This window comes from Rousettus aegyptiacus, unplaced genomic scaffold, assembly GCF_014176215.1.
Source record: "Rousettus aegyptiacus isolate mRouAeg1 unplaced genomic scaffold, mRouAeg1.p scaffold_m13_p_6, whole genome shotgun sequence".
In the NCBI taxonomy this organism is placed as follows: domain Eukaryota; kingdom Metazoa; phylum Chordata; class Mammalia; order Chiroptera; family Pteropodidae; genus Rousettus; species Rousettus aegyptiacus.
Window position 1 is genome coordinate 94,582,869 of NW_023416309.1, and position 24,206 is coordinate 94,607,074.

Here is a 24,206-nt window from a genome sequence, read left to right on the forward strand (position 1 = left end):
CAGGTGTGTTTCTCTCTCCTGCTAGATGACTCCAGGAACTGGGACAGGGTGGTGGTGGGGGATCTGAGGGCAGGTGGAACATGGGAGGACCTGGGTTATGAGCAGACCTCATCAAAAGCTGGTATTCAAGACACAAGTCATAATGGAAATGGTAGAAACCTAAAGGTTCTTTATTTGTTTGTTAACCGGTTACCCAGAAGGCTGCTTGGACACACGAGTTAGGTGCAAAGACGCAAAGACTCCTCGACATTCTTTATGGGGCTGAGCTCGTCAGCCAAAACCATCAGGTCAGTCACCAGGGTGTCCAGCAGCTCGTACACCTGGAAGAATGGGATAAACATCACCGGCAAAGGTTTGCTCTGTGCAAGTACCTACACAGGGGAGAGCACCCATTGTGCTACAACGGCGGACATACCTACACCACAGAGAACAGCCAGAAAGGGGATAAAAACCAAAGTGGTGAGAGTTTCCGCAGAACTTTCGTTTTTGCAAATAGTTTAATTTTTCAAACCAGTCTGAGGAGGTAATCCTGCACTGGCCCCTAGGACATATGGGGACATTAGAGCCTACAATGGTTCAAGGGACAATTCCGGGGAGGCCAGAGAGCAGTGCCCACAGCCCCTTGGGGTGACCCAAACCTACTCTGGCCTCATGAAGGTCAACTTTCCTTCCTGTAAGATCACAAATCCACATACTGAAATATCTCCAAGACTGTGCCTTCAGTGGGGCTAGACCACACAAACCTCGGCAAGTTGATTCTTAATTTCAGGAAGCCAAAGAAGAGTCCACTGCATGGGTCCTCAGAGCCCTATGATTACTTTCTAGACTCCATTGACCCTCAGAAATCTCAGCGATGTCACCAGCAGTAAATGAAGCTTGTAATCAAATGAGATCCAGAGTGTTATCACAACACATGATGTAATCCCAGTTGTCCAGCTGTCCACGCCAGAGGAAGACAAAGCCTCACCATTAGACTGGCTCCGCCATTAGACCTCCCCTCCAAAACGAATAGCAACAATAAAACAACACCTGGGTGAGTTTCTAAGGACCTACTGCTCAGGAATTCATCATTATGAAGTCTCTCCAGTGTTTCGAAACCCTTATACTTGCTGGAAATACACTCCACATGGTGTTAAATGCCAAGATCCATCTAACACAGAGAGGAAGCAGGAGCAGCAGAAAGGGAAGGGCTTCAGCTCTGTTCCCCTAGTCTATTTTCCAAATGGCAGCCAGAGTGATTTTCTAAAGCTCAAGTCAAGACCATGTCACTCCTCTATTCAAAACCAGGGGTTATGACTTCTTGTCTCACTCAGAAAAACCCCAAATCCTCACGTTGCCTACCAAGCCCCACATATGGCTTGTTCCCTCTCGGCAGTTTCTCTGCCCTCTGTCCTGGCTACTCCCTCTCCTGCATTAGTTCTCCCTCGCCCTAGGGAACTCTTCCTCAGGGGTCCACCTCCCTTCAAGTCTCTGATGTCACCTTCTTGATGAGGCCCACCTGCCTTACCGGGGCCTTCCCCGACCCCCCGTGGCTCTGGCCTCTCTTTTCTTTAGTGCTCGTAGCCTAACACCTAACATACCAGACGTGTTACTTATTCATGAAGTCTGTCTCACACACTAGGATGCCCTTCACAGGGCAGCTCTGTTTTTTTCAGAATGCAGTAGGAGCTGATCCTTCGTGGACTAAATGAGGGGAGTGCAGGGCAAGTATGAGCGAGAGGAGGGCTGAGCGCTGGGGCTCTGCCCTCACCTGTGTGTACAGCCTCTGGGTGTATTTCTCCATGACCAGGGGATCCATGGGTTCCTGAAAAGGGGTGGTGCTTTCAGGGATAGGGTCTTCCAAGGAAAACCTATCCCGACTGAAAGATTTCACAAGTTTCTTGTCGTCCTTTGCCTTGTGCTTCTTGCTGTTGAAGCGGTCCTGCTTGGAGAGATAAAACACACACAGCCTTCAATAGCTCCTGAGGGAGGTCACCAGAGTGACCACCCGCCTTCCGCAGCCCCTGGTGCCCTCCCCGGCCGACCCCAGGCTGGACCATGTCCTAGCATGCCTCTTTCCCTGGCAGCTTGGCTTTTTTATCTTCTCTGTCTTTGATTCCCAACTGCTTCTTTTCCTGGGCTGCCCCTCTCCGGTCCTCCTTTCCAACTCTCCCAGAAGTCACCTTCATTTCCATGACAGGAATTGATTTTTGATCTAAGGAAGGCGAATGAAAGGCAACGTGGCCTGTGGCTTAGCTGAGCCCACAGGGAGGAGTTGGGAAAAGCAAAGCACTGTCAGCAGTTCTGAGAGAATTCCCATAGACTAAGAGCAGAGTTTCTGGCTCAGGCATGTGATCTCGTAGGGACCGTGGGCCAGGGGCAAGAGGCCTGGTTCTAGTCTCAGCGCTGTCACCCCCCTAAGTATGGCACAGACAAATCATTTAACCTCTCTGGGACTCCACCTATATAATGAGGGGACTGAACTCAAGTGATCACTAAGGTCACTTCTGGGTCCCAAATCCTGGCAGCGGATAAAACGGTAGCAGGGCCTACTCTACAGATCAGCCTAATGGAGTCTCCCACCGGAAGGGTGTGAAAGGTTGAGTCTCCACTACTATCTGGGCAGAGGGATAAGGAAGGCTGTGTGGAGACATGGCTGCACAGTGTCTGACCTTGCTCTTCTGGCACGTCCAAATAGACGGTCTCCTTCTCAGGCAGGCCCAACAGAGCCCTCAGCCACAGGGAATGGCTCACCATGCTGTCAATCACATCCCGCCACAGCTGCAGACTAGAGGGAAAGACGTACTGGAGAGAAGCCATCACACCTCATTTGCCCTGGAGTCTACAGAGGCTTGGATCTTTCCAAGACACTGGTGCCAGGCCAGGCACTGCCATAGAAACGCCACGCCCCTGACCAGCCAGCATCCTCATCAGCACCTGTGCAAGCGCTCAGGTGGGAATCTGGCTTCTTTTGCGTGGCAACCAAGAAAAAGTCACCCAGAGTTAGGATTAGCTCATCTTAAACTCCAGCTTGAAACTATGGCTGGACCTTGCACAAGATTTCCAGCATGAGGCTCCGGGGGATGTATTCTAAAGGCCTGGCAAAACCCATCCCCTCAGCAAGTTCCAAATAGTCAATGACAACTGAGTCTTTTCATGGAATATGCCCCTCTTCCCGCCACCCTCTGGTTTCTCTTATTCGTCCCTCTGCTCACTGAGAAGGAACAAGGAAAGAGGAAAAGAGGGGTAGGTGCTTACTCTGCTGTGACCGCTGCTCAGGGAGCAGCAGGTGGCTATAGGGGCCATTGCAGCAGGTGCCAAGCATGGAATGTTCGCAGCTTCTTTTAGCAACCTGAGCTCAAGTGAAGCTTAGCCCCCTTGAGTCCTAGGACTGTCTGCTCAGAACCCCTGGCCAGAAGCCACCAAGCAGAAGAGATGGGGCTGGCTCTCTTGCTGGGCCACCTACCACATCTGGTACAGGAAGTCGGACTGCAATGGCCTCTGTTCCTGGCAGAGCTCCAGGGCCGCTTTATTGAGAGTGATAAGGGCATCTTCTCTCTGATTCTCCTCAGGGAGTGTCATCACCGCCTGGCAGGGTCACAGGTACCATGAGTAACTGTTCTGCCCAGGACACCGAGGGTCCCTGTGTCCTCTAATGATGTGTGTGGTGTGGTAAGGGGATATGGCCATGGAGAATCTGTCTGGCGTGCCTTCTGTGGGAGCTTGGGACCTCCCTCAGAAATCTGTACCCATGAGCCCCTTTTCCAGGGTTTGCCAGGGTTAGAGAGGGAGGCCCCTCTCGTACCATGGTGGCCTACGCACCTGAGACAAAAAGAGATGACCCAAGAAATTGCTTTCCCTGGGCCCTCATTTCTTCACCCGTGAGGACAAAAGGCACTGCTGGGGCCCTCCCTCGCCAGGCTGGGCCAGGGCCACTCTCCCCCACCCCTTCAGGGGCAGGCAAGCACCTTTCTGAAGTCCTCCATGCAGAGGTTCCACTCAGGAGGGGAAAGGCTCTCCAGCTCCCAGGGGCTCTTGGCACTCTCCCGGTCCGGGCTCCCCTCCACCAGGATCTCTTCCATGATGCTCTTCCCCTGAGGACTCCTGACCCTCACTCCGGGCTTCTGAAACCTGAAAGAATCTTGGGAGTCCCCAAGGGCCATGTGCTCTTGCCGAGGCAGTTGGGATTCCAGGACTGGGTTCTTAAAGTACGCCAAAGGCTCAATGTTCACCGCTGTCTTCTCCAAATAGGCCGCCTGGGCCCTGGGGCTGAGGTGCTCCTCCTCGCCTGGCCCAGCTTCCTCAGCCTTGGAGGGCAGGATCATGTACTGGTGCCACAGTCCGTGCAGGTTTTGCACCACTTGGTGCTGGTAATGCAGCTGTTAGCAGGTGCAAGGGAAGACACGTGATGGGGAGGCCAGGCATGGGGCACCCAGAGCCTCTGAGCCTACTCTGGTTTCTCTGTTTGTTCCCTTGAGGACATTGATGAAGGAGGCAGGGGGGAAGCCAGCAGGAGAGGCTGTGACCAGCAGGAATCCCCACTTCCCCTTCAACCTGAGCATCTCCAACTTAAAACATTTTTTGCCTGTGGGCTTCCAAAGTAAGATTGGGTTTGAATGAAGGAGTTCCTGAAGCTCTGTTCTCACCGAGCATCCACTTATCTTAGGCAAATTACTTAACCTCCCTGGGCCTCAGTTTCCTCCATGTAAAGTGAGGATATAAATAGTGCCCATCTCACAGAGCTGCCGTGAGGAGAAAGTGAGTTACTCATGGAAGACACTCAGAACAGGTCCTGGCACATTGGAAGGTTTGCTATTCCTTTCACCCAGGGCAGGCAGGAGGGACAGGGGCCAGTGCTAGGCCTGTACCCGAGGATTCCTGTGGTGGAACAAGTCCTCCTCTGTGAGGTAAGCATCCACAGGTGACTGCGCACGTTCTGGGGTCAGGATCCCCCTCAGCAGCTCCTGCAGTACGCTCTGCACAATGGTGACTGCTTCCTGGGAAGCCAGATTTTTCTGAGGAAGAAAAGTTGGCACCAGACAGCACCTCAGGCTTCCAAAATTCATTTGCATCGCAGAGGGGAGCCAGATCCCTGGGGACTTTGCGCCTCCCTAGGTGTTGAGTTCCTGCCATATTGTCTCTGTCTCTGTCTCTGTCTCTGTCTGTCTCTCTGTCTCTGTCTGTCTCTCTATCTCTTTGTCTCTCTCTGTCTCTCTCTCTCTCTCTCTCTCTCTCTCTCACACACACACACACACACACACACACCACGCACCCCTATTCCTAGACTCAAAACACCCTGGGTCTGCCCCAAACATCTTTGTTCCCTAAAAGAGGCTGTAAGGACCCCAAGGAAGGGCCAGTTCTAGAAAAGTTGCTCCTTCATAGGGCCAAGAGGTCACATAGTCAGCATTTCCCACAGATTAGGAAGCGACAAGGGCCAGGTGCCGCACGGTTTGAGCCTGAATATATGACTTAGCCATATAGTCAATATCACAGAAACAGAGGAACAGCATCTCCAGAGAGAGGTCAGGCTTATGGTCACAAGTAAAGCAGATATGGCCTGTGTCCAAACTACCTCTGATCAGCACAAGTTGAGCCCCAGCTGAAGTAGCTCTGGCTAGTGAATAAAAAAGCATGGCTTTCCACAGAGTCCCACAGAGCACAGCACCAGGAGGCCAGGGTCTGGACCTGACTCGAGGGGCGGAGTCCCAGTTCCCACCTCATACTCACTCCTGAGTGCCACCTCATTGGTTAAATTGTTCTCTCTAATTTTGCCTGGTTTTGAAGTCTTGCCAGTTAAATGCAACTCCACTGGTTGGTACCAGACAGCAGTGAACAAATACAGCACCAGGACATGACATCATTCGTTATCTGTACTCAAATACATACTTCCCCACAGGCTGCATCTTAAGGCCTTGTCTCATCTCTTTCTGGCTATGGGAGCTATGCATGGCGGAGCTCAAAGCTGCCCTTTCTCTCATCTGCCCACCCATCTTTTACAACACAAAACCCTGAAAAGTGTCCATCGAGCAAGGGTATCTGGCAGAAACAAGATCTCTGCAGGCAGTGCCAGGAAGCACACCAGGGTAACCTATCTGGTATCCACAGGGGCCAAGATCCTGAGTTCCTTACCTCCAGTAATTTCCTCTCGGTCCTAAAAATATCCTGGGCCAAGGAGACTGCATAGAGATTGACCTGCAGGACAGCACCTCCCAACAGGGTGGGGTGGGTTCCGAACTCCCAACATTCCCTGAAGATCCCAGCATTCAAAGACTTGAAGAAGAAGGTAAAGGTTTTAGTTTCTCTGGGCAGAATCACACCTGAGAAGGAAAGAGATGGCGGTTTTCAACAAGGAGGAACTGGCTGAGCCACAAATCTGCGTGTCTAAAATTAACTGAGCCCTAAGCCCATGCAGATACATTTAACTGAACCCCAGGTAAGGTGACCCATTGCCCTGGTTTGTCCAGGACTAAGGTGTTTCTTAGGATGTGAGACTTATGGTCCTAAAACTAGGAAAGTCCCAGGCAAACAGGGACAGTTGGTTGTCCTAGCCTCAGGCCTGTGCCTATAGGTAACTGAACCCCTAGAATCCCTCTGCTCCCTGGTATTCTTAAGAATTCTACCCTTCCCCCAACAGACATGAATAGTTAGGAGATGACACATGCCATGGAAGAAACTGGGGATGGGGAACGAGGCAGGGAAGAGGAACTGGCCATTAGCTAGACATGGCTTCTCAGACATCGAGGACGAGACCTGCGAGCAATGCCACTTCTCCCAGGTACCTTCCCGATTGTTAAAGTAGAACCGCTCCATCCTGTTTCTCTTCAGGTCTTGGAAAGAGTCCAGCTGGGACTGCCGCCGCCAGTCATACGAAATGGCCACTGTGCCATTATTGACCACGGTCAGTTCCGAAGATGTTTTCTGCCCTTCTAGAGTTTCGAAGGTTAAGCGGACAGCAATTCCAATGTGCTTCTGAGGAAGGAGGAGGTACAAGGAACGTCCTTGAGGGAGGCCCTGGCCTAGGGCGACCAACTCATCCTGGTTCACCCAGGACTTCCAGGTTTGGCACTGAAAGTCCCATGTCCCAGGCCTCTAGGGCCTGGCTGCTCTCAGACAGATTGGTGTCACCTCGATGGTGGCTATCTCTGAGGTGCCAGCAACAGTAATAAGAGATAAAGCAGATTTTATATCTGATGACAATTTCTGCTCCTTAGCACCTGAAGAATATTTTAGAACCTGCTTAAAGCCACACCTGTTTGAGAAGATTTGCTTTTTACATGGATTGGGGCTAGGTACAAACTGAGTGGCTTGGGACACTCTTTTCACCCTTGTGATTTTATTCTGGCTCAAGTTAGCATTGCTGTTACCATTTGCAGACATGCTGAAAGCATGACCAGATTTTTAAAAAAAAAATGCAGGCAGGAGACTGCAAGCTCCTTGTGACTGCCACAGTCACCTTGGGACTGCACTTGAGGGAGGCTCATCCAGCAGGTGGGTGAGGGTGAAGGCAGGCTTACCTTGTCCTCTGGGTTACTGCTTCTGATCCAGCAAGCTGGCTTCCCACAGAATAGCAAAGAAGGGCCAAGAATAGGCATGGGGCCCGTATCAGGGTAATCAGTCAATAAGTCTCTGTAATAAAAATCAATGACATATTTTTTTTCTGAGGCTGCTATGGTCTCGCCACATGGAGCCCACGGAAATGGTTGTCAGCAAGTCTGGAGAGGTGCCCAGCTGTGCCCCCCAATGGAGTATCATCTGCTCCACTTGAGCTCAGCTTTGTCCTGCTCCATTCCTGTTTGTGGAAGAGTCTTGGACATATAGAGACTCTTCTTACAGAGCCACTCAGTGTGCCCAGCCCTGGGAAAGTCTGGAGAGGCCCCACTTACCCAGTAAAGGACTCTCTAGGAAACCCCCATTAGGAGTTGGTTGCTGGAAGGGAACAGATGGCCAGAGAGAAGCTGGCACATGTGTTGGAATGGGCTAGAAAAGGAGGTGACAGCCACTAGCAAGAGGTTGTGATAGAGGCATCCAATTTCAGGGAGGGATGCTTGCCTTTAATACTGTGGGTGCTGGGGGAAGCCCAACCTTCCAACCTTTCTCCCTAGGGTCCAGGTCCAACTCACAAGCTTATTGTGTCTCCAGAGGAACTTTTCTGGCTCCTTTCAAACTCTGGAAAGTCTTGCACTGTAACAGCTGAGAAAGGCTGCCCTCTGCCTACCACCTCCAGGCCATCAATATCCTTAGAGAAAGCAAGAAAGGAAAGATTAGCTGAAGATGAGCGCCACTCTAAGGGGCTTCAGACTGGGCACAGAGGCATTACCAACCTGCTGGCTAAAATCCAGCTCTGCCATGATATTCTGCAGCTCCTTGCGTCGGTAGATCAGAAACAGACTCCGATCCCAGGTGTAGCGGTACCAAGCGTCCTTCTGGTCCAACAATCCTAGAGCAGGGTCGAGGACCCTCAGCACAGGCTGCTGCCATGCCTCCTTCCCCACTCAACCTAAACAGCTCTGAATATACTCATCTCAGCACCATTTCTGGGAAAGGGGAAAATACAGCTTCCCTGTGCAGCTGGGCTGCACCTCTTCTATAACTGTCTCACTGAAGAGGAAACTGGACCTCCACAGGGCTATGGGACCTGGTCCCAGGTCAGTCTCCCACCAGGGCCATGCTGTCCCACCTCCACATCAGTTACAAGCTGCCCTGCTCCTCACCCATCTCTGCCTGGATAGAGTGCGGCTTCCTGACATGAGTGATTGGTTCCAGAAGGCCACGCTGAGTTTTTGTCTTCGTCATTACCAGACCCGTCATTTCATCTCCCAAGTATTCCAGTTGACTCCAGAACCCTCTGGTCTCCTCACAGCACTGGAAAGGAAGGGCAGATGAGTCAGATCACCTGAACACCTTGGAGAGAGGCTGGCAGGGGCCCTGGGAGACCAGAGCACCACAGGTTACAGATGCTTGCTTTGGGGATTTGTTGCTGCCAAGGACATAGCACCCACTTTCTTGTTTTCAGGATGCCCCGTTGTAGCCTTCACCCAGTCTCAGACAGACAGTGTGGGTGATAGAGGTGCTGTACTAACATATCAGATACAACACGGTACCCTGGATCATCCAAAAGCTGGAGCTTAGCTTTTAAGAGAGAACACTAAGACTATTCTCATAACACAGTACCTGTGCTATCTTTCTCCTCAGATTAACTACCAGTGACCACCATAGGCTTAATTACTTAACTGGCCAGTCTCTGTTAATAATATAATATAATAGGACCAATAATATAATTTAGTAAAGGGCTTGAGGGTTTAACAATGCTTTGCAATGGATAGATTTGTTTTGTCCCCAACTGAGCAAACTGAGGCAGCCATCCCTGTCTCCAGACCCCCAGCTCACAGGGCACCTGGGAATGCTGTCCTCACCTTCCCATCGTGCTGTGTTGGAAGTGTTCGGTCAATGAGCTCCCGTTCCTCCTGGATCTGTCGGTAGGTATCCCCAACGTGCATCAGCAGCTGGTTGACAGGCTTCTTCAGGTGTTCTAGAGAAAGAGAGAGCCAAGAATGCAGCCCCTCTACCAAATCAGAACAAACAAGCTCAGCACTAGGCACTGGTCAGCCTTATCAATGGGCTAATTTCAGGTCCCACTAAGAGCAAGAAGCGCTGGTAGAAAATGGCACAAATGTGTGCAGCCTAAATCCAGGCTCTGGACAGGTGGAGGGAGAGAAAACAAACAGCAGCAGAGCCTGGATGTCAGATGAGGGAAGGCAGGAGCCCCAGGCACTTGCTCACCACTGAGAGCTTCCTGCTGCCTCTTCCGCAGGGCTAGGTGACGCTGCCAGTTTTTTAGAAAGTTGTGCTGAGGAGGTGGGGACCAGGGCTGTGCCTTCTCTTCTTCTGGGGATTTCTGCTTCTGCTCTTCTGTAGCTGAGATGGAGTCCACCGGACAGGGCGGGGTGTGTATCAGCTCGGCTAACTGAAAAGTACACCATATGTGTGTGCAGGGTGGCGAGAAGGCACTAAACGGGCAGAGCAGAGATTTCTTTGGGCCTAGATCGCTGATGTCCTCCTACTCTGCTGAGGATCCTTCTTCTTCAGGACCCTAAGGTAGTGAGTGGCAGAAAAATCACAGAACCAGGGTGTCTGGGAAACTAATCAGTCCCCTCTCCCCCAGAATGGGGACCTCTGTTCTAAGATTACGGTCAAAATCTTTCCATGAGTCTGTTCTCTTCACAACTGTTGTTAATTGACACCTTCACTGCCAAGATGATTGAGACATTTTTATATGACTCCAGGCCTCTTAGTACCTGACCAATCAGAGAGTCTTTGCCTGGCACCAGAGAAGCAAAGAAACAGAGAGAGAGAGAGAGAGAGAGAGAGAGAGAGAGAGAGAGAGAGAGAGAGAGAGAGAGAGAGAGAGAGAGAGAGAGAGCGAGCAGCATTGCAGGATGGGAAAGACAGTAAGACAGGCCAACAATTCATGTAACTCCAGGAGCTGGGCTCCAGCATGTGGACCTAGGAGGAGAGAAGGGAAAATGCAGCTGGTGCATAGAGGAGCAGAGGGCAGCGAGGGAGCTTGGGCCCGAGGCCCCGAATCCTTTCTGGGTTCTCTGGCCAGACACACTCTTGCCTTTGGATTCCTCGAGGCACCTTTGTATCTGTATCGCGATTTCCTAACTTCAGCCGAAGCTAACTTAAGTTGACTTCACTATTTCAGGGGGAAGGTCACTTATCACTTCAGACTCTGGGGCCCAGAGACTGGACTGTCTTTTTAACCCCGGGTCTGCTTGACTCTGCCGGGTGTGAGACTAAAATGACCAGTGACCTCTCTTGTCCAGGCAGCTTTGTGCAAACGAACCTGGGTGTTCCCTCGAGCAACTGCAATTCTCTTAAAGTCCTGGAGACTCCCCAAGATGTGGTGGGACAGGATCTGGTTGCTGCCATGGAAATAGTCACCTGGACCTGGTGGGCAAAAGAGGAGCGGGAAAAACAAGCTGTAGCTAGCTGATGTAAACAATTCAAGGGGGCTGCTTTCTGATGGAGACCTTGCTGTCTTTCAAGGGCAACCCATGAATTCAGAGACCAGGGCCAAGGCTGGTCATACCAGAGTAGTCCAAGGGCTTTGTGGTTGCATCTGGAGTAGCAGGATGTGCTACTAAGTGGCAGACTTTCTTCCTAGGATCCTTGGGTTTGGGTTTACGGATGATAAATTTCTGGGTAATGACAGGTTTATCTTCCGTTTCAGTAAAGCGAGGAACATGTTGCTAAAAAGAAACAAAAGAGAGAAGTCCGGAGATCAGGAGGAGGAAAAACACCACCCATCTCCTCTGTCCTAATTCTTCATGGAATTCCTGAAGGCTGACAAATTTGTTTTTCCAGCTCCGTCCATATGTTCTGATGAGGAAATGCCCATGCAACAGACATGAGACTTAATAATGTCCTGGAAGGAAAAAAAAATAACATACCCCCAGACAGTTCAGGTGAGAAGTGGCTAACTCTTCCAGGTAAGGCATGGGGTTAGGGTTTAGCAGCTTCATCCACATCTGTAACTTTGGTTCTTAAACTCGTTTTCCCTTCTGTGAAATAGGGATGATGGCTCTTGCTTCCATGGGAAGCAAGATGCCACATCATCTCACTCCTCTGCGGTTCTATACAAATCTCAGGAATGTTAAAACAAACAGTAAATTCCTTTAGATGTAAAAGTGAAAAGAACTATGTTCAGTGGATTCCATGGAATTAGACACACCCTATGAGTAGAGATGGTGGACATGGTTAATGTTGGAGACCACACAGGCTGGTAGAGAAAAACTACTGCAGGAAGGGATCCTTGGACTTCATCCTTACCTTCTTCAAGTCTTCCTTCTTAATGGCTAAGGCAAGAATGTCATCTCCTTGTAGGACATTGCTAACAGGCTCAGTTTCTTCCTGAATGGGGGGTGTGGGCTGTTCAGATACCTTTGCCCGCTTCTTTTCTAAAGAGAAGCAGATTACAAATGCTATATATATATGTATTTATTTGACTCCACGGTCGGGGGCAGGCAGGGGAAGAGCTGGCCAACTGGATGGTCAGTAGACGCTGCCAAGGTAGCCTGGGCAGTACTTGACTGGGGTGACAGGAGTTCTCTCTTCAAAGTCCCCCCTCCCCATTGCCCTTGGCCCACCACAGCAACTGAAGGTAGCCAGAATTGAGATCAGAAAATATTCCATTCCAGGCTGTGCTACTTATAAGCTGAACGACCTTGGATATATCACTTAACCTCTCGGCCTTAGTCTTCCCTTCTGTAAAAAGAGGAAGCTGGACTAAATCAGTGGTTCTCAAATATTAATCAAATATCTGCCTCAGAGTGTTCTGGGAGTTTTACAAATATAGCTTTCTGGCTCCTGAGTGGAGTTAGGGCCTGAGGAACCATATTTTTAAACTCCCTAGGTGTTTCTAATGTCAATGGGTTGGGACGCCTGGACTAGATGCTTCCTCAGCTTTCTCCATTGCTGGCACTGATCCATTCTTCCAGGTGAAGGCATAGGATTTTTTAAGACACTGCTTAAAATTCAGATGCTCGGGGCGGGGGGGGAGTAGAACACTCACAGGTGACCATTTATTTCATGTTCTTTCATTTAATAAATACTATTTAAGTATCTTCTATGTGCCAGGCACTAAGCTAGGCTCTGGGGGACATAAAGCAAGAGCTTCGGGCTTCAAAGAGCACACGCCCATGGGTGACAAGGCTGTCAGGCTGTACTAGGGTTACTATGGGAGCAGCCGGGGTGGGGGGCCTAGCCCAGTGTGTGGGGTAGTCAGGGAAGGGCTCCCTAAGCACATGATGTTTAAACTGAGAGCTGAAGAATGAAGAGAACATAGACAAGGGAAAGGGCTTGGGGAACAGGAGTAGCGTGAAGAGGCCTAGAGGCAAGAGAGGATGGTGCACACTCTTGGAACTCAAAGCACGAGTTTTTAAAATAGCCGGAGTGTAGTGAGGTGGGAAGTAGAAAGCAGTGCCTGGAAAGAGAAGTTGGAGCCATATCACAAAGAGCTTAGTGAGCCATGTAAAGGACTTCAATCTTCACATGGCCATCACATGGCAAGGAATGGATTAGGGGGCGCAAGACAGAGGAGGAGATTACTGAGGAGTCTACTAGAGTAATACACTGGTTGACGACAGTGGCTCATGGGACTGGAGAGAGTGGGGAGATCTGAGCCTATTTCTCTCATGCACCATGCCAGAGCATGGCATTGAGAATTCATTGTGCAGAAGCAAGTCATTCTCCAATGAGGAAACACTTTCTGCCTTCCTTCCAGAGGTGGGTTAACAGTTCCAAATGCATCTCTTTTCTCTGGCTAGTATACTCCTGTCTGCTGCCCTCTGGTTTAGAATGGTTTGATGTAAGGCCCTACAAAAGAAAACTCTGAGTCCTGACTTCAGGAACTTTAAAACAGACCTGGTTTTGTCCACCGCTTCTCACAGTACTCTAATTTTGCAGAAGCGATATCACCAGAACATCAAAGCAAGTGTTTTGGTTACCCAAATCAAACTTTTTTTTGTAGGAAATACCCACATAATTGGTGGCAAAACAAAACAAAATAAAAAAACGAACAAGCCTAAGCCCGAATCATTCCAAACATAACTCTAAATTCCGCCTGTGTCTCAGAGTCCATCTCCTCCGCGATGGGGTCAGTAGAAACTCAGGAGCGTCATCAACTAAATCGCATGGCTCTGGTCCCATCCGTTGCCATGCATGGACATGCAGCCTTAGGTTTTGATTTCTCCAGTCACTAAAACTGGTGGCAGCCCAAGAGAGAATTGGTATCAGTTGAAAGTCTGCCTTTATAAAAATTGTTGTATTATTTCTATTTCCAGAATATCTTCTCCCTCTGCCCATCGCCTTGGCTGCTTCTACATCTTCTCAAGGGATTAAACATCTCCAAGTCTGTGCATTTTACTTGTGAGTGTATAATTATCACGGAGAATTTATAAACCTTCAACATTGCTGAAGATTTCTGAAATACTGAAACTCTGGTCTGAGGTTTTTCTGAGAAGGTCATCTTAATATACAGTCAGGGAATGGTGTGTTCCAGAGTTAATAAAATATTCACAAAAAAGATGTACATTTTAAACTTCAAATCACCCTAGAGAATATTTACCAATCATCTTTTATGTGCTATAAACTAGACAGAAAATGGTATAAAAGGTTAAGGTATGGCTCTTTCTCCTGAGGAATTGAAAAATTCAGCAGACATTAACATACATCAATTATAACATAAGAGCCTAAAATTAGTGGCACAGGCAATGAGTTTGATTACACATCAAAGCAGGAGCAGATGGATGTGGATTATACAGTTTAGGGCTCTAACCAAAGGTTCAGAAGAGCAGCTGCAGGGGTCAGAGGCAGCTTCTCAGGCCATTAGGCCTTGAAGGACAGGAAGACTTTGCATGGACACAGCAGCACACAGAGGTGTTCCAGATGGGGTCACCGTTGGAGCAAAGGTGGAAGCAGGGCTGAGCATGGCATATGTGAGGCATGGTGACACAGAAGGCTTATTGGGGAGGTGGGGGTGATATTTGGGGATAAGAGGAAAACCAGGGCTTTTAAAGTAAAGCCAAAGCATCTGATCTCCCTCTGTCGGCAAGAAAGGAGGTTTGGCCCAGGAGAGTGAAATGAAAGCATTTCAGAGTGATTCATCCAGTCAGGTAAGCCAGGTGGACTGGAGGGGCAGAGGCAAGTTGGGGAAAACAGAGAGGAAGCATAATCCCATGAGGGTCACTTCAGGACCTTCGTGAAGACTCTACAGGGTCAAAGTGTATCTCACTACTGAACCTGCAGAGGCCCAGCTATTTCCTCTTCTTCCGGTCTGGAAACCCAAGCTGAGTGGGGCTCCTGGTGAGCGCACAGCTGGCACTTCTCCCCTAATCTTGACAGCTGCAAGGTGGTCAAAGACTAGCCTCCTTGTATGGAGCAGTCAGGTGACACCTCTGCTGGAATTAAATCAGGCAACTAGAAGCAAGGTGTCCAGGTGGGGTAGGGTGGGTAGTGGGCTGGGGAGAGAAGACAGCTATAGAGGGAGAAGAAACCTGGACTCTCTGGTTTTGCTCCTTGTTTTATCTAAATGTTATTCTTTTTTGTGTTGATTAAAGTCTTCAGGAGATTCTGACTTCAGGGTTGTGTAGGGGGAATGCAGAGAGGGGCTGTTCTTACCAGGGCTAGTTTACTTGATGGGGGAGGGGGAGCCGGTACTGCTGGGAGGGAGTCTCCCACATTTCTTAGCAATGAGACCGGGGAGTCAAAAGGGCTGGGATCTCTAAACAGGTTTACAGTCACGATATTTGCTTGCCTTTTTGCTTATAATTCAGAGACCTTGAAGAAACACAGCACCAGATGAAAAGATTATATTTGTTGATTAGCTGTATTATAGTGGGGAGGGGGGAAGTAGTGCTCTACAACATTAGAGGCTTCCCCTGAGATATTTGGGGCGGGGGGGAGGTATCGGCATGCTGAACTAAATTAAACACTGATTTTTTTTAAACTCCTCACCCTGTTGCACGTTCTTAACTCAAGGGCTATTTAATAAACCCAATTTCCCCTTACTAAAAGTAAATATGCAGTGAAAAATCTTTCCTTGATTTGCTTAAGTCTGATAAGATCTCCAGGAACTAGGCGAGTGATAGCGAGGAAAGCCCTTGACTGCCCTTGGAAAAGAAGACCAGCTATCTTCTCCCTTTCTCTCTTAACTGCTAAAAAGCATATCACGAAACGGCATCTCAGTGGTGCAGCCTAAATCTGACTTTCATACTATAAAGAAGCATTAAAGAAAGCCATGCTGAAAAGTGGCTAAGACCCTGTTCGTTTGACTCCAGGCCTGCCCCTCTGCTTACACTGTGCTCTCTCTCCCCATGACTCTGGGCTGGGTCTCTCCAGGGCCTGCAAGGACACACCCACACTTTCTGACCTATCACCGAAAGCCCTTTCCTGGAAAACCTCTGCCCACCTGTGCAGGTCCCTCTGGCCCCTGTCCCTTTCCTCCACCCTTACCACCTCTGTCCTGGCCACCAAGGTCATATCACTCTCACAGTTCCATGCCTCGGCTCACGCAGCTGCTCCTTAGACCTGAAGAAGCAAACTGCTCCCCTCGCCTGTTTTTTTCTGCTGAGCCACAGATGTCACCTTCTTCAGAAAACCTACCCCTCAAAATCTACCACCTAAGGCCTGTGTCAGGTGCTCTGAGTCCTTAATGCCTATGGAAGCTTATATCACAGCATTTATATTGTCTGGTTACTCCTCCAGGAGTTCACCAAACTGAGTTTCTTGAGGGCTGGGATCACGCAGTTAATACCAATACCCTCATTGTCCAGCACAGTGCCCACACTGCAGGCCCTCAATAAATGGAAACAGCAAAAAAAAAGATGGAAGAGAGAGTGAACTGCAAATGGGAACACGTCCGTGGGGTCAGTCTGCTGTCAGGCACCCCGGGGCTCTCCCATGTGCAACCAGAGGGTAGCTGCAGAGGTCAAGAAGCAGTCTTGTCTAGTGACTGTCTCCAGGTTAAACAAGCAGGACAGGTGTCACCCAGCTGGAAGAGACATGTGATAGGAAAAGGCAGAAACAGAATGAGCCAAGTTAGGCATTTCTCCTGGTTTTCCCAGCAGGACTCTTAGGTGACCCCTACCCCCACTCCCTCAGCCCGCCAAAGAATCCCACCAAGGTTGTTGGTTGCATCACCTCAATATGTTTCTTGCATCCTTTCCTGAATTTCTTTTCCCAAGCACCTCATGTCCTGATCCTTCCAGTGTTGAACTTTTCCTTTCTGGCTCAACCGCACTCCCCTACAGAGGGATCCTGCCTTCTGAGCCCCATCCTAAGATATGGTTCCAGGTAGGGGTCTCCTGTGCCTTCCTGCCCAAGGCCACCTCCCCCAACAATTGATCCCTGAGGCCCCTGTCAGTTCCCTACTTCCTCTGTTGCCATCCTCAATGCCCCAGTGCCCTGTGTCCCATTCCTTACGGGGTCTCCACTCTGTCCATTACCCCTAAGGTATGGGGAACACCTTGCCCTGTACTCCATCCCTCCATAATCTTTACCTCCATCCTGGTGTCACCCCTATCCTCCAGGCCCCGTGTCGTGAATCCTATCCAAGAACCCCTGCCCCTGTCAGGGTCTCCTTAGTTCCCAAGGCAGCGAGTGCCGACCTTTCAAGCTCTCTGTGGTCTCGAAGAATCTGCTTGGTATTCTGAGGCGAGATTCCTTCTTTAGAGACTTCATGGTGTCGCCTGGGCCGAGAGCGTGGCCCCACGTCGCGGGGACCCAGGATAACTTGGCCTTTCGTCACCCCACCCGGCGACACCGCGCGCGCCCGCCCGCCATTGGTCGCAGCTGCGTCCATAGCAACCAGCGCCTCGCGACGGAGCGCGCACCCACCGAACAACTTGGGCGGAGACTGCTTGGAAGCCACCTTTTTCATATGGGCGCCTCGGCGCACTCGCCAAGGGCTGCTCCTGCCTCGTGCGAAACCCGAAAATACCCCGGGGCCCGACCGTGACGTCACAGGCGGTGCCAGACACTCCCGTGAGGTCACCAGCGGGGAGGGGCGTGGGTGGAGCGAAGCCTCTGGGAGCTGGGGGAGGGGGCTGCATGACCCATCCCACGCCTCCCGCACTAGGCTAGGGTGTGCGCAGCTGCCCCTTCGGCCCCAGCTCCTGCCTTCCCTCTGCCCCTCCACACAGCCGCCACAGGATCCTTCGCTGGAGGGCTTCCCGGGGATTTCATTTCCCAAAGACCCCCTGCCTGTCCCTTACATGGGCCTGTTGACCTCCCCAGTCCTCGCTAGCTGCAGCCACTTGGGTGTTGCATTAATTCCCAAACCAGTCAAGCTTCCTTCCCCTCCCGCCCAAGGCCTTGGGGCCTTCGCATACTGCTGGATTGTCTTTGGACTGAAAGGTTGCCCTTGACTCCTGTCCCCTAATTTGAAGTAGCCCCTTTGTTATCTCAACTTTATAATTGCACCCGGTTCGTTTATTTTTCTGGAGCCCTAACGCATTCTGGAATTATTTTGTTTGTTCATGTTCCCTGTTGTCAGGCAATCTGTGAGGATGTAAACTCCGTAAGGGCAGGGAAGCCTGTCCGTTGTTCCTACTCCAACCCAAAATTTAGCCTATAGTGGTCACTCTATGTGGAATGATGAAGGGGCTCTAGAGCCAGACACAACTGGGTTGCGATCCCACCTCTGCCTGCTTGCTGGCTGTGTGTTCTTGGGGCTGACCCGTCATCTGAGCCACAGCTTTCTCACTTATAAAATGGAGGTCACAATGCCGCCCACACAGGGCCACTGTAAAGATTAACTGCGAGTTTGCATTTAAACCACCCACCCAACACAGTACCCCCCCCCCATAAACTGTAATGCCTTCTCAATCAATTCTCAAAAATCATGCTGGGGGTCGGGGGAGCAGGTGCACTCTGTACCCATTTTACAGATAAAAATGGAGCTTCAGAGAGTGGAAGCATGTAAAGTCACCTGACTCGCAAGGAGCACAATCTGAACCTGGTTCTCCCAAGTCCAAGGCCTTATCTCCTGGGCCATTTCTGAGCTTTGCTGCAGTCTGCCCCAGACAGGGAACTAGGGAGGATACCAGGAGGGCTGCCCAAACCCCAGCGTTCCCTGTGTGTTCTCCACTACTGGGCATCTCCCAGAGGCATGGCCCTTCTCAATGCTCCCCTAGACCTTCACTCCTCTTATGACTGAGACATCTTCCATGGGCAGCTCCTCCTCTCCTGCCCTCTGAGGCCCAGGCATTAACCTCCTTCCACCATCCAAGGAGTCCCCAGTTCAGTTCACTCCATGAACAATTACTGAGCACTTAGGATACACTGGGCTGGGAACTGTGTAGACAGTCACTGTGGTGGAAATAGTGCAAGAATTTTTCTGTCAGGAGCACTGGGGGCCCTCACTGCAAGGCCTATGAAAGATGAAAGGGAAAGAAACAGGACTGGGTTGGGAGAACCTCAGACTACGCTGCAGATCTGACAAAGTCTTGGCCAACCCCATGTGGACCTCTGGGGCAGAGAATGTTCTTCAGGGGCTGTCAGCCAACTGCCCTCCTCGCAGGTGAACAGTAAGGTCTTTCTTGAAGGGAGATAGGAACAGCTCACGGCCATGGCTGCCACAGGAGCTCTGCAAGATATGGAGGAAAATAAATATTTCCTCTAGCCCTCTAGGATCTCAGATAGAACAAAAGACACACACTCATGAAACTCCAATCCATTCGCCCAGCTTCAGGAGGGCATTTGACTTTGGGAAGTTGCACAGCTTTGTGAGAAACCTGGCTGGGGCAGGACAGAAGCCTGGGGGATGTTTAAGGAGGGTTCAGTGGAGGTTAAAAGACAAGGGAAGGAGGGAGTGGGAGAGGCACTTGGTTAGGCAGACACACAACCTGGTGGGGCTTGGCTACCAGCCTTAGTACCTTGAACAGGTTTCATCCCCTCTTTGTACCTTAGTATCACCATCTGCCTCATGAAGTTGTTAGACCAGATTAGAGCTGCTTACCCCTTTGAGAATCTGATTGAAGCCAGGAAACCTTCCCAGAAATATGGTTTGTTGTTGTTGTTGTTGTTGTTGTTTTTATGATAGTAAAATACACATAAAACTCACCATTTTAACAAATACAATGCAGTGGCTTTTAGTGTCAGGCAACTATCACCACTGTCTAGTTTCAGAACTTTTTTATCATCCCTAATCAAACCTTGTATCCATTAAATATGCACTCCCTTTTTCCTCTCTCGCCCTAGCCCTTGGCAACCACTAATCTACCTTCTGTCTTTATTGATTTATCTACTCTGGATAGTTCCTATAAATGGAAACATACAGTATTTGGCTTTTTGTATCCGCCTTCTTTCACTTAGCGTAGTGTTTTCAAGGTTCATCCGTGTTGTGGCATGTATCAGTACTTCAGCCTTTTTCATGGCTGAATAATATTCCATTGTGTACCACATTTTGTTTATCCATTCATCTGCACATTTGATTTTACATTGTATTCCAGGGATTCTCTGAAGTTTATTCATGTGCCTGTGGGGTTGGGTGGGCTATCATCAGTGTGCCTTAGGCACAGAGCTGGGTCACCTGAAAGTGAGTTTCCAATTCTAATGTAAGTGCTCAGGGGCTAGTGATTACTGGTGACTTGGGAAAGGCAGAATGGATATTAAGGAAGCCTTCTTAGAGGAGGAGCAGCTGAGGTGGGCCACGAAAGGTAAGAGTTCAATAGGCAGGGCAGGCAGCAGGCACTCCAGGGAAGGACTCAGTGGGAACCAAGACCTGGAAGGGATAAGGCGCAAGTTTGGGGAACAGCATCATTTAGCCACCACAGCTTTAGCAGTCTTCTCCCAACCTGGCAACTCTGAGTGACCTCCTCAAGCTCGGGGAGGAGGAGGTGGCTGGGTTGACAGAGGACAAGACACCAATTATTGCTTCACGTTTCTTTTTATTTCCACCCAGCCAGGTGCTGGGCACGCTGTCAGCTCCTCTTTGTAGAGGCTAAACAGCCTCCCTAAAAAGAAAGTGTGTTTTTTGCACAGCCTGCATCATCCCTTTCCAGGGATAGTCGCCCTCCAAAGCCTGAGGCCAGGGGAGTCTGTTCTCAAGTCCCTCACAGCTAGCTCACCCTTTCACGTCTGGATCCCTCCTCCCAGTCCATCCTGCCACTTCTGTCTCATCTCCACATACACACGCGGCCCTCTCCCATGTTGTCCACATTGTCCCCCCTACACATCTGGCTCACTCTCCACATCTGGGTCATTTCCCCCTTTAAGGACACATCACACTCTTAGGCCCTTGCTCAAAATGCAGCAGGAATCTTCCATTCTTCTTGGCCCTGAAGTCAGGCCACAGCTGGACACCGGTCTCAGAATGGCCTGAATTCAGCCTCGGGGGTGATATGCAGACTCTGGGCACCACCCCTAGGCGCAAATTGCTCTTATTCTCTTCTGGAGAGGGACACAGGGGGAGATATTTTAGGGGCCACATAAAATAGGGGTTAGGAGCAATGGGGACTTTGGAGCAAAATGTTACTTTGCCTTTCAGTGTTGCCCCTTCCTAGGCCATCTCCCTCTTTAGAGTGGGGAGAATGCCAATCTCACAGAGTTACTGTCACCCTCTGTCATCTCATCCTGTTTAGCTATGCTCAGAATCCTTATCCCATACTTTCATACAGTCTGTCTGTCTGCCCCGACTAAAGCATAAGGTCTAGGGAGCAGAGGCCTTGCCTTTCAGAGCCACAGTTGTATCATAGTTCCTAGAATAGTATCTGGCACACGTGGGCCATCAATAATGGATATATCAATAATGGGGGGAAGCCTGGAGACATGTCAATGGATTTATGGTAGCTGCCTTCCAATATCTGTGGGGGCAGGCAGGGAAAGAGCCTAGCTCCTTCTGTGCAGCACCCAAGGGCAAAACTATTTACCACCTGGGAGGTTTGCTGTAAGACTTCTAAGAATCAGCGTGCCCTCCTGGTACAGGAGTTCCGCCTGGTACAGGCCCCAGGACCATCTGCCTGGGGTGCTGCTGAGGACATGCTGAGATGGATGGACACTGAGTTCTGGGACTCTGTGCTGAGGCTCTCCCCTAAAATGAAGGCTCTCTGTTTGCATGCCAGTCCGTCCCTCCTTTTCCTGGTCAGGAGAAGGCTGCTTGCTGAGGGCAGATTCAAAGCCAAGGGAGCCGGCTTACCTTGGGGTTTCTTCTTCTAGATTGTGGGGATAACTGAGGAATTGCCCTGTTCTACCAGTGAGAACATTGTTCTCTTGGAGCATGGCTTGGAACTGGGGGTGGTAGGGGATGCGGTGGGAAGATGCTGAATTAAAAGCCTTGGGCCCTTATCTCTGTCTAGCTGTGTGACCCAGGAACTGTTTCCCCGACCTCCAACCCCAGTCTCATCTACTTCCCTTTCAGAAGGGCTTCAATGCTTTCATCCATTTCCAAGGATCAATGTACACAGGGGGAAAAAAAAAAAGGTGTATAAGTACTCTGAAACTGTGCAGATGAAAGGGATTATAGCTAAGGCCCAGAACACTCAAATCCACTAGATAATTTCTCCTTTAGATAGTGTGATAGACAGAATAATGGCTCCCCAAAGGTGTCCACATTTTCATTTCTAGAAGCTGTCAATTTGTTACCTTACATGACAAAAAGGACTTTGCAGATGTGATTAAGGATTCTGAGCTGGAGAGATTATCCTGGATTATCTAGATGGGCCCAATGTTATCATAAGGGTTCTTATAAGAAGAAGCCAGGAGGGTCATAGTCAGAGAAGATGTGATGATGAAAACAGAGGTCAGAGTGATGTGGCCATGAGCCAAGAAATGCCGCAGCTTTTAGAAGTTGGAAAAGGCAGGGAATGGATTCTTTCCTAGAGCCCCCAGAAGGAATACAGCTCTGCTGATACCTTGATTTTAGTCAGTTCAGATTTCTGGTCTCCAAAACTGTAAGATAATAAATTTGTGTTGCTTTAAGCCACTAAGTTTATGGTGATGTGTTATGACAACAATAGGCTATCAATACAGATAATGATATAAACAGTTTCAAATCTGATTTTCCAATTCTTTTTCAATATTCCTTCTGTGGAGATCTTGTCTTTACCAGATTATCTCAGGGCTCCTATGTTATCATTAAGTAGATCACTGCTTATCTGTCTTGAGTTCCATTTTTGCAGAGCATACCAACCTGACACACCTAGGTTCAAACCTCAGCTAAGTAATTTTCTGGCTGGGTGACCTCAGACTAGGTAACATAACCTCTCTGAATCAGTCTCTTCTGTGGCAAAAATGGGAGTTGTGAGAATTAAATACGATTCCACTCAAAAACTTCTTTCACAGAAATTAAGGGTTGTGTCTAGGGTTGCCAGATAAAATACAGAATGCCCAGTTAAATTTGAATCTCAAATAAAACAATTTTTTTTTTTTTTGGTATAAATATGTCCCATGCAATATTGGGGACATAAACTAAAAACTTATTGTTTTATCTGAAATTCAAATGTAGATGAGTGTCTATATTTCTCTTTGCTAAATCTAGCAGCCTTAGTCTTGTCCCACCCAGGTCATGTAGCTTGTAAGCAAAAGAGCTAAGACTTAATCTCAGATCTTTAAACCCCAGGTCAGTGAGCATCCTGCCCCATCACAGGCCTCATCTTGAGTAGATTAGCTGAGTCACATGGCAGCCCCAGACCTACAACCCAATAGAAGCTTCAAAAACAAATGCAATTTGAACTTTGGAAACCCATTTCATACCTTAAAAATATCTAAAGTGATCATGAAAATAAAATTTAATAACCACACAAGTGTTTATATCTTATATATGTATAAGTGTGTATAAAGTCTATAAAATCAAATCTGAGTATGAAAGCAAGTGAAAGAAGAAACTACACTCAAACATAAATTAAGTTTGTGAATTCAATCTCTAAAGGCGATGTGCCTCTTAGGATTTTTTTCTTCTGCCTGATCAGACCAACATACAAGTCCAGTAGAGTTTAAATTAAATGGCAACTAACTGTACTGTGTGCCTATCATGGACTGAGTAGCCTTCTAAGTACTTTGTGCACTTTTTCAAACACTGAAATATAATTCACATGACATAAAATGCTATTAACATAAAATGTACCATTTAAAGCGTACAGTGTTTCATTATATTCACAAGGTTGCACAACCGTCACTAGCTAGTTCCAGGACATTTTTATCGCCCCAAAAAGAAACCTTGTACCCATTAGCAGTCACTCCCCACCCCCCCTTCTCCCCTGTCCCTAGCAAACAATAATCTACTTTCTGTATCTATGGATTTGCCTATTCTGGACATTTTATGTATATGAAATCATATAATTTGTGGCCTTTTGTGTCTGGTTTCTTTCACTTAGCAAAATGCTTTCAAGGTTCAACCATGTAACATGTATCAAAACTTCATCTTTTATTGCCAAATAGTATTTTGTTGTATACCACATCTTATTTATCCATTTATCAGCTGATGGACATTTGGGTTGCATCTACTGTGTGTCTATTGTGAATAATGCTGCTATGAACATTTGTGTACATGTTTTTGTCTGAATGTATGTTTTCAATTCTCTTAAGTACATACCTAGAACTGGCCTTGCTGGGTCATATAGTAACTCCATGTTTAACTTTTTGAGGAACTGCCAGACTGTTTTCACCAGCAGCTACACTATTTTGCATTCCCACTAGCAATGCATGAGGGGTTCCAATTTCTCCAC

General features: G+C 48.9%; 1 protein-coding gene across 6 annotated transcripts; it reads right to left on the bottom strand.

The window, feature by feature from the left end:
- Positions 1 to 134: 134 nt before the first annotated feature.
- On the bottom strand, positions 135 to 17,508 carry LOC107517572 (MYCBP associated protein). Of its 6 annotated transcripts, none has more exons than XM_036223516.1 (19): positions 17,380 to 17,508; positions 11,815 to 11,942; positions 11,075 to 11,234; positions 10,829 to 10,932; positions 9,763 to 9,946; positions 9,396 to 9,511; positions 8,694 to 8,844; positions 8,304 to 8,419; positions 8,103 to 8,218; positions 7,497 to 7,608; positions 6,762 to 6,951; positions 6,112 to 6,299; positions 4,848 to 4,994; positions 3,948 to 4,358; positions 3,446 to 3,567; positions 2,652 to 2,767; positions 2,052 to 2,194; positions 1,751 to 1,921; positions 135 to 320 (listed from the first exon to the last, which is right to left on the bottom strand). In XM_036223516.1, the coding sequence occupies exons 1-19, from the start codon at positions 17,420 to 17,422 to the stop codon at positions 219 to 221; spliced, it is 2,820 nt and encodes a 939-aa protein (XP_036079409.1). In that variant the 5' UTR covers positions 17,423 to 17,508; the 3' UTR covers positions 135 to 218. The 6 variants fall into 6 exon arrangements, 4 of the variants coding, with proteins under 4 accessions (XP_036079409.1, XP_016013911.2, XP_036079411.1 ...); XM_016158425.2 differs by lacking the exon at positions 17,380 to 17,508 and adding an exon at positions 17,151 to 17,344; XR_004951551.1 differs by lacking the exon at positions 17,380 to 17,508 and adding an exon at positions 17,151 to 17,345 and having other exon boundaries at positions 211 to 320; positions 744 to 1,921.
- Positions 17,509 to 24,206: the final 6,698 nt, after the last annotated feature.

Excerpts from the sequence above, each read along its gene's own strand:
- LOC107517572 (XM_016158425.2), bottom strand. The coding sequence starts at position 17,223 with ATGAAGTCTCTAAAGAAGGAATCTCGCCTCAGAATACCAAGCAGATTC. Across the intron at positions 8,219-8,303 it reads AGCTGGATTTTAGCCAGCAG|GATATTGATGGCCTGGAGGT; the intron begins GTTGGTAATGCC and ends GCTTTCTCTAAG. Across the intron at positions 321-1,750 it reads CCCAGAGGCTGTACACACAG|GTGTACGAGCTGCTGGACAC; the intron begins GTGAGGGCAGAG and ends CCATTCTTCCAG.